This window comes from Alosa pseudoharengus, unplaced genomic scaffold, assembly GCF_046254945.1.
Source record: "Alosa pseudoharengus isolate Yale_2024_CS ecotype anadromous, Long Island Sound unplaced genomic scaffold, YU_APseudo_1.1 YU_APseudo_1.1_scf_20, whole genome shotgun sequence".
In the NCBI taxonomy this organism is placed as follows: Eukaryota; Metazoa; Chordata; class Actinopteri; order Clupeiformes; family Clupeidae; genus Alosa; species Alosa pseudoharengus.
In genome coordinates, this window is record NW_027468664.1 from 550,001 (window position 1) to 560,000 (window position 10,000).

General features: G+C 40.2%; 1 protein-coding gene and 1 long non-coding RNA gene across 3 annotated transcripts in view; one reads left to right on the forward strand and one right to left on the reverse strand.

Annotated features, from left to right (window-relative positions):
• strip2 (striatin interacting protein 2) overlaps positions 1-10,000 on the forward strand; it is a 69,737-nt gene that overhangs the window by 7,491 nt on the left and 52,246 nt on the right. For both annotated transcript variants that reach the window (XM_076297242.1, XM_076297243.1), the window contains exon 5: positions 8,950-9,070. In XM_076297242.1, the coding sequence (XP_076153357.1) occupies positions 8,950-9,070 (121 nt within the window). The remainder of the gene's footprint in view (positions 1-8,949; positions 9,071-10,000) is intronic.
• Positions 1,698-5,167, reverse strand: LOC143136523 (uncharacterized). Its single transcript, XR_012989326.1, has 3 exons — positions 5,079-5,167; positions 4,166-4,266; positions 1,698-2,188 (listed from the first exon to the last, which is right to left on the reverse strand). It is a non-coding gene; the product is annotated as an uncharacterized LOC143136523 (long non-coding RNA).

The window sequence follows — 10,000 nt, forward strand, 5'->3', positions numbered from 1 at the left end:
CTGTTCGTTGTTTAACATGGACGTTTTAAGCGTGCGCTTCCTATTTGAAATGCAGCATAGGCTATGCGTGTTGTTTAATAGCTTACTTTTCAAACGGTAGAGCCTTATGAAGGTATATTGGGTGCAAAAGTGGCGAGCACATTTAACTGCAGATTTTGCATGTGCACACTAAAGTCATAAATGTGTAACAGTAAAGTTGAAGTTGTACATATTTTTTTATATCTTGTTAACACAAAATAGGGGCTACGGGTTCACAAATCCTTTTTACAGGTACACAAATCCTATCCTGTGAGTCACAACTTACAAGAGTCACGCACTCGACACTTTTGCTCCAATTGTTGCAGCGCAGTTGGTGCGAAACACATTTGCACATCCGTGTTTCATAATCTGAGAACATGCACAACATTCGTGCATTTGTAAACCCAAATGTGAACTAATGCATCCGAAGTTGTGCATCTGTGAAATAATTTCTCATTAATAAAATTCTACAGATCGCTTTGATTTTCTTGCACGACTACAAGTCAATTGATACAAGTGCTCGAATCTGCTTCTACGAGTGAAGATACTTTTGCTCCTGGCTAGGTGATATAATAGGAGCAAAACGATTTTTATGTGTGCACTTCGAGCGAATCGATCGAGAAAACAAGGCGGCCGGATCTGGATCGCGCTCAGACTACCATTGCCTGCTCATAACCCAGTGGGCATTTGATGTCAATTCAACATCAAATGACATCAAACATCGACGTCAAAATTACGTCTAGAAACAGGTCTAGAATGAAAGTTGTATCGACGTCAATGTACTGATGTAAATTTGACGTCAAGATTTTGACCTCCGCGATGTCATTTTGATGTTATTTTGATGTCATACTTTGTTGGCATTTGATGTAAATTCAACATTTATTTGACGTCAAGATGTTGATGTCGTTTTGATGCTATTCTGATATCATTCAACGTCAAGCTTTGATGTCAATTCGACATTTATTTGACATCAAGATGTCATGATGTTGATGTCGTTTTGATGCTATTCTGATATCATTCAATGTCAAGCTTTGATGTCAATTCAACATTTATTCTACATCAAGATGTCATTTCCATGTCAAGCTTTGTTGGCATTTGATGTCAATTCTACATCTATTTGCTGTCAAGATGTTGATGTTGTTTTGATATCATTCAATATCAAGCTTCAATGTCAAATAAACATAAATGCGACAAACATTGATGTCAAAATTACATCAGCATTTATTGACATATATTTTGATTATTTCTGCAGAATACAAGTACAAAGACAACAAAATGCAGTTTGTGTCTAACTAGAAGTGCAAAAAAGCAGAAAAGTGATATACAAAGTATAGACAGGTGGTGCATATACAGGACAAGACACAGTGCCGTGTAGACAGTAGTATAAATTTGGTTTATAGAAGGTGGTTTAGAGTAATATAAATTAAATATGTGCAGTGTATTAGTAGTTATCTTATAAGGGCAGAATAAATATGGCTAAATATGAACAATGTATGACAACATGTACAATGTAGTAACAAGTAATGGAATGTTCGAGAACATTGAGAGATCCAGTTGAATGGAGAGACAGAGAAAAGGTTTCTTTTAACAGGGTTCCTACACATTTTCTATTTTAAAATCCCATACTTTTTCCATCTTTTAATTTACAAACTTTTTGGTAGATTTTTCTGACCATTCTCGACAATGCTACTCCAAAACCAAACGTTTGTCTCAGCATCCAGGAATCGTTGAGCACCTATATTTGTGCTTTAACATTGATGGTGTGCCACTTTTTAAATCCTCCAACTTCCAAATGTGGCCCATACTCTGCAACTTTCACAACTTTGCTCCTTTCATTGTGGCCATCTACTGTGGAGTTGCTAAACCAAATTCAGAGGAAGAGTACTTAAGTGACTTTCTCCAGGAGTTGCAGCAGTTACAGCAAGATGGCATTGTTCATGGAGGCAAAGCACTTCAACTGTCTGTGAAAGTATTCATATGTGATGCTCCTGCCAGGGCATTCTTTAAGTGCATTCTTGTTACCATTCTTGTGAGTGATGCACTATCAGAGGCACCTATGACGGGAAGGTTTGTTCTTGGGGCCAAAGAGCCAGGTGCGATTCCAAGGGCTGAAGACTGTTTTGTTTAGGCCAGCTCTGCTGCCACTCTGCCTCCACCGCACTGCTGCCACCTGTGGACAAGGAGGAGTGTGAGTTATACAACAAAATTAGTTATTAGTTGTTAGTGGCAGCACTAGTATAAAACCTCTAGAATCTCTAAAAACAATCACAAATAGGGCAGTTCATCACAGTTCAACAATTGTGGTTTGGAACTAGGCCTGCTGCAACTGGATTGATAAAAAGTAATGTAGTTGCAAACATCTCACCTGGCTACTTGTATTTGGGAAGAGCAAAAGCTATCAGCCATCAGCATGATCATGTTATTAGGTTGTTGTTGTAGAACAAGGAAAGGAATATCCAGTGTTTCCTCTACATTTATTTAAGCATGGCGGTCCGCCACGGTTTAAATCCTATCACTCTCAAGCCCTCTGAAGTCACATTAAATGGGATAGGATTCAGGAACTAATTAATTTAAACCTCACTGACCAGAAAATGTAATGTCTCTGTTTCATAGCAGTTATTGCTAATCAGACATGATGTTGAGCAACTAGAATTGTTTTTAAAATCCCGGGAGTGACACCCCCAAGTTTTATTTATTTTTTTCCGGGGGGCGGATGGGTGGGTGGGTGGACTAGGGGGTGGCTCAAGGACTAGAGTGCCTTAGCCTGGGTTTTCCCATGCTGCCTTACGCACGCGATTTTATTCACGCTGCTAGGCAGCCTGGATTCTATGGACTTCGTTTTCACCTCAACGAAGGAACAATTCACAGAACGGAGGTAGGGCAGCAAGACGATGACGACACGCCGAAGCCGTTATGAGCTATGTACAGACGCATTTGATAGACATTCGTAGCGCCCAATAAACGGCTCTGGGCATTCGTAAACCATGTTTCAAATACGAGAAAATTAATGTCTAATTCCCAGACCCTATCTCAATGAGGTCTGACGTTAGCCAGGCTATGGAAGAGGCATGCGTGTTGGAAGTAGTTTTCAGCTAAAGAGACACTGAAAACATGTTTTAATCTGTATACCATTAACATTGCATAACAAAAGTAAAACATTAATTTGTAGAGTACCAAAATCAGACGTCTTTTGAGTGTAATCAGATTATGGCAATCATTTTTACAATTGTTTACAACTTAACTCTATGTCCTCACTTGAACCCATTTGCAAGGATGGACGACGCTGGGTATAGAACGTGCTGGCAGTGACAGATAACATGTAAACGCGCCATAGCAGTGACGAGACGCACACACCATACAATCGGCCTGACATTTTGAGTGAACTTAAATGAACTACCTAGCAAATTCCAACACTCACAAGTTAAGGATGTCTTCAGAGAGTTACACTTGATAAGCATGATAGGTCTACTTTTGCCGCATCAACAATTGAAATGGAGGGGCAGCGTGACTATTTCGGTAAAGGCTTTGATAGGTGTAATCTCAAAAGAAAGTTCACTTTCTCCATCATCGAACTCTTGAATACAGTGATGGTACAAACCAATATCTGTAATGCAGTGGGTAAATTAACGTTACGTTAGCAGTAGTTTTTACGTTTTATGCAAAAAATATATGGTTTATGTAACAAACCCTTCAAATTTGAGAAAGACTGAACAAAAATATGAGTTTATTGTAAAGTTTTTGATGGGGAATTCAGAGGAACCCATGTAAAAAAAACAAAAAACGAAAAACTGATGCATTTAGTCCAAATTAACTGTGCTAAAAAAGTAAAGTGAATGGGTGTTCAACTCTTGAAATAGCATGCATCTCCTTCCATGCAATCCCCACCCCACCCCCACTTTTTTCCCACGCTTAACGGTAGTGTTATATGTAGATAAATGACAATACTTACAGTATTTGAAGTAGCTGCACAACCATGCTAAATAGTATAGTTTTGGCACACAGTACACAAAGACACTTCTGCCATCATACCGGAATGTAAACTATACTTGTAAACGTGCTAATTACCAACCATTTCGTTCGAAAATTCTAAAACAACAATGTTTTTTAATACTTCAAAATAACATTGTGTGTGTGTGTGTGTCTTTACCTGGTGAGTGAACTCTCTTGCGAGCTTGGACGTGGCACACATTTGGAATATTCCAGAATGCACTCAGTGTTCTTACTGCAGCAATCCTCACAACACACCACCTGCAAACAGAGGGAGACTAAGATTAATATATTGCAAAACACACAGAACATGAAAAGACCATCACTGAAGCACTACTACACTCACATGCATCTTAACACATGCCTCAGAGCAAGTCAGGTACATCAAACAAGGGGCAAATAAGGGCTATGAAATGAAGAACATGTAGCCTAACACTACCCTTCACAAACTAAAGATCCCTTTACTTGTAGGCATGATATTGAGGTGCCACCCACCCATCACATCCATTAAATGACAGGTCTGTTAATAAAAATGGCTATATTAAACTGCACTTCCTTAAATCAGTGGGTAGATAACTGATATATTACTTAATTCATACAGGACCTCTTTGCAGTTATAGCAACACTATATTATGTATCAACACTAGCACTATTAAGTTTAAATACAGTGACCTAAAGTTACCTATGTCCCATGGAAGTTCGCTAGGTAGAGCTAACGTTAACCGTTATTAATTCTAACGTTAACAACTTTCATCTGTCTGCTAGCCTGCATGTTTACCGCCATTTTAAATGTAGCTAACGTTACTTTAAATGTATAGCTAACTTACTTGCGCCTGATATTTCATTCTAAAACTAACAAACAGACAAACAGGCAAACAAACAGATATTCCACATAATAGTTAAGTTAGTCTGCTACTGGAAAAGTTAACATTAACAGCTAACATCGCTAGCGTTAGCTCACTAGCTAATTCTAAACATGACTAACGGCTTTGATTAACATTCCATTATGAAAACAATATATTTCGAATAAATTCACATTTTCAATTGGCATACAAAAGTACTGTAATTCTTACCTGGGATATGATGACGGCAGAGTTTGTACAGCTTACACATTCAGTCAGAGGCATGACAGAAAAGTGATGGTTGATTGTTGAAGTCACTGGTGACTGCAGTTGAAAAGGAGCAAACTCAGCGAAGATTCTAGAGTGCTGCGCGAATTTGAATTATCACGGTGTGTTTCCACACAGCGAAACACCTCGCGATTTTCGGCCAGCGAAATTTCGCCTCGGGGGCGTGACGGCGAAACCGCTAACCTAGACTGCAGTGTCTAGCCAGTGGTGGCAAGCGAGCTAATTAGGCTAATCAGCTAATTCAAACGTTTAAGTACTTAATGAAGATATCCAGGGGTTTTTATGCCTCGACTAAGTTGATGTTTCCTATAAACAACAATTCATGTTCATAGAAACAACAAGGTCACAAAGACATAATATATTTCATACCTGTGTTGCAGCATGTAGCCTAGCTGTCTAGCTAGGTTTACAATGCAATCCAATGTCCTAAAATACTAGCATTTCGCCTGTCAGCTAGCTAAAAAGATCGAGTGCTTAAACTAACATATATAGTGGTCTATTTAGTGGTGTATGTGCTCTGACTAAGTTCGTGTGGCATATAAACCACAATTCGTGTTGATACAAGTGCCAATGTTCGTGTAGAAACATTTTAATCACATACAAATGTTCGTGTTACAGCTCAGGTAGTCTCCGCCATCTTGGTCAGACTTTTTTGTAACTCCCGCCTCCAAACACAAAGACGCGGACCTGATTGGTTCTCGATTGGTCCTCATTTAAATAAAGTTAAACTTTGGCCAACTTTGTTTCGCCTGCCTCGGCGATTCGCTTTCATTTCGCCCAACTAGGGCGAATTTCGTCTCCATTCAACCTCAATGAGAGCGACGCGAAATTTCGTTGTGTGGAAACACACCGTCAGGGGTGGGGGATGGGAATTGCTGTGTGTGCGCATGCGCTTATCAAGCGGCGATAAGCATCTGTTAAAAACAATCGTGAAAATGATTACTGTTGGCATTTTAGTCTGTTATATTACCAGACTGGTTGGTAGAAGTGTCAAAACAATAGTAACATTAGCCTAGTGGGCTATTATTACTACTATTAAGATTATTAACATTATTGGTTCTCATATGGTGGTCAATTCAATGACGTCAATTCCATATCATTTTGACGCCCTTTTTCCTATGCCTTTTTTCTTGATATCAAATCAACGTTGATTTAACATCAATCATATTGACCCAAGTTTATAGACCAGTGACTACATGTTAGATTGATCCCTTGTTGGACGTCTTTACAACCACAAGCAAGCCATAGCTTGTAATGCTAAAATAGTATGAAATTATAGATGCTCAACATGGTGGTCAAAACCTTGACTAATTCTTGACATCAAATTGACATCACGGTGCCCGCTGGGAAGGTAACATGATAATAATATGAAGAAAGTTATCTTGTTTGTTGGTTTACATTATCATGACAGCTATGTTTAGCTTAGTTTACCTGCTTGCTAAATCCTCCAGTGCCAGATCAAGCTAGCTATCGGTAGATAAATAACTAGTTTAGAAGTACAGAAATATAAGCTGCCCGTCCAAAATCGTTAGGACACACAATCTGACACAATCGTTCTGCAATTTTCGAACAGCTGACTTGTATCTTGCACGAAGACTATTGGATAGTGCTAGGCAAGTTAGCAATTGTTTGCTGTGCAGACATTGAATAAGGTCGTAAAACTTAACACCGCACACGCAACATTTTTTTCCTCGCTTTGTGCAAAGAAAAACTATAAATCGTGTGTCCTTCATTGATAAGGAAACATGCTGAGGTTACTTACTTTATGAGCAGGCAATGGTAATCTGAGCGCGATCCAGATCCGGCCGCCTTGTTTTCTCGATCGATTCGCTCGACGTGCACACATACAAATCGTTTTGCTCCTATTATATCACCTAGCCAGGAGCAAAAGTATCTTCACTCGTAGAAGCAGATTCGAGCACTTGTATCAATTCATCAATTCATGAAAATCAAAGCGATCTGTAGAATTTTATTAATGAGAAATTATTTCACAGATGCACAACTTCGGATGCATTAGTTCACATTTGGGTTTACAAATGCACGAATGTTGTGCATGTTCTCAGATTATGAAACACGATGTGCAAATGTGTTTCGCACCAACTGCGCTGCAACGATTGGAGCAAAAGTGTCGAGTGCGTGACTCTTGAAAGTTGTGACTCACAGGATAGGATTTGTGTACCTGTAAAAAGGATTTGTGAACCCGTAGCCCCTATTTTGTGTTAACAAGATATAAAAAAATATGTACAACTTCAACTTTACTGTTACACATTTATGACTTTAGTGTGCACATGCAAAATCTGCAGTTAAATGTGCTCGCCACTTTTGCACCCAATATACCTTCATAGAGCCTGTTCATTTAAAAACATAGAGGACGCATAATATAGGTTTACGTATTATGGCTTATTCTCAAATTCAGATTGCGTTAGGGGACGGGATTATTAGCCAATTTCAATCGGACAATTTGACCGGAGAGATTTAATTTTGTCGGACATTTCATTTTTTTTCCGGCCAATGTCCGGTAATTACCGGACAACGGAAACCCTGACACACACACACAGATACACACAGCAAGAAGATTAGATTCAACTTTATTGTCATTGTGCAGAGTACAAATACAGAGACAACGAAATGCAGTTTGTGTCTAATCAGAAGTGCAAAAAAGCAGAAAAGTGCGATATGAACAGTATAGACAATTAGTACAGTGTAAACAGTATATGACATATAGTGCAGTATAAACAGTATAGACAGGTAGTGCAGTATAAACAGGTAGTGCAGTATAGACAGGTAGTGCAGTATAAACAGGTAGTGCAGTATAGACAGGTAGTGCAGTATAAGCAGGTAGTGCAGGATTAACAGGTAGTGCAGTATAGGCAGGTAGTGCAGTATTAACAGGTAGTGCAGTATAAACAGTATAGATGTATAGACAGGTAGTGCAGTATTAGCAGGTAGTGCAGTATAAACAGGTAGTGCAGTATAGGCAGGTGGTGCAGTATTAACAGGTAGTGCAGTATAGGCAGGTAGTGCAGTATTAACAGGTAGTGCAGTATTAACAGGTAGTGCAGTATAAACAGTATAGATGTATAGACAGGTAGTGCAGTATAAGCAGGTAGTGCAGTATAGGCAGGTAGTGCAGTATAAGCAGGTAGTGCAGTATAGGCAGGTAGTGCAGTATTAACAGGTAGTGCAGTATAGACAGGTAGTGCAGTATTAACAGGTAGTGCAGTATAGACAGGTAGTGCAGTATTAACAGGTAGTGCAGTATAGGCAGGTAGTGCAGTATAGACAGGTAGTGCAGTATACATTACATTACATTACATTTATCAGACACTTCTTGACCAAAGTGACTTACATATGTCAGCTATATTACAAGGGATTACATTGTCCCCGGAGCAACTTGGGGTTAAGTGCCTTGCTCAAGGGCACAACGGTGGAAGCCGGGAATTGAACCGACAACTTTCAGGCTACTGCACGCTAGCCCAGCTCCTTAACCACTACACTACCACCGCCCAGTATAGACAGGTAGTGCAGTATAGACAGGTAGTGCAGTATTAACAGGTAGTGCAGTATTAACAGGTAGTGCAGTATAAACAGTGTAGATGTATAGACAGGTAGTGCAGGTGTGTGTGTGTGTGTCCAGGGGGTGTAGGCAGTGCAGCAATGAGGAGGTTGTGTAGCACTGGTCGAGGTCAAACATCTTGTGTGTGTGTTGTATGTGTGTGCGTGTATGTGTGTGTGTGCTTGAGTGTGTGTGTGTGTGTGTGTCTGTATGTGTGTGTGTGCGTGTGTGTGTGTGTGTATGTGTGTGTGTGTCCAGGTGTGTTTGGAGATTGCTGCAGTGAGGAGGACGTGTTGCGCTGGTCACGGTCAAACATCTTCCTGCTCTATGAGATGGGCATCTTCTCCGCTCTTCTGGAACTGCTCAGCATGGAGATCGAGTAAGTGTCTGTGTGTGTGTGTGTGTGAAAGTAATTGTGGTGAATAATTACTTAATATTAATCTTAGACTGGCAAACTTCAGGAAAAACTCAGGAATCAAGTTTATTCTGTTACAGGCAGAGAGGGTACAAAAAAAATGGTCTATGTAGCCTAGCCCAGACCTAGCCCAGGCCATGGCCTCTCTCTCAGTTCTCCATGTCTATGTAGGCCTAGCCCAGGCCATCACCCTCTCTCTCTCAGTTCTCCATGTCTATGTAGGCCTAGCCCAGGCCACCCTCTCTCTCAGTTCTCCATGTCTATGTAGGCCTAGCCCAGGCCATCACCCTCTCTCTCTCAGTTCTCCATGTCTATGTAGGCCTAGCCCAGGCCATCACCCTCTCTCTCAGTTCTCCATGTCTATGTAGGCCTAGCCCAGGCCATCACCCTCTCTCTCAGTTCTCCATGTCTATGTAGGCCTAGCCCAGGCCATGGCCTCTGTTGGATCACCCTCTCTCTCTCAGTTCTCCATGTTCTAAAAATCCAAAATCTGACAAACATTGCAGTTTAGTTACTTTTAAATGCTTTAAACAAAGAAGAAAATGGCGCCAAAAACAAGCCCACTTGGTTGGCTCTCCACTTGGCATCAGACACACCTACTCACACCCACTTCACACCTATTCATTCTTATCAGAATAGCATGAGGAGAGACATCATATATATCAGAAATATCACGTATAGAATGTTCCAAACATTCTCACAATCAAATCATTACAATCCTTGTACTGAGACTATCAGAATGATACCAAACATGAATACATTTACATTTCATGACACATGGATACATTATATCAAGGTAACATCCTTTGTCCTGTGTAACTGATAGGCCTTGAACCAGCACATTAGCATTCCATTGGGGGAGGGGATGGTGTCTTTGTTTAAAACCAAGAAGGG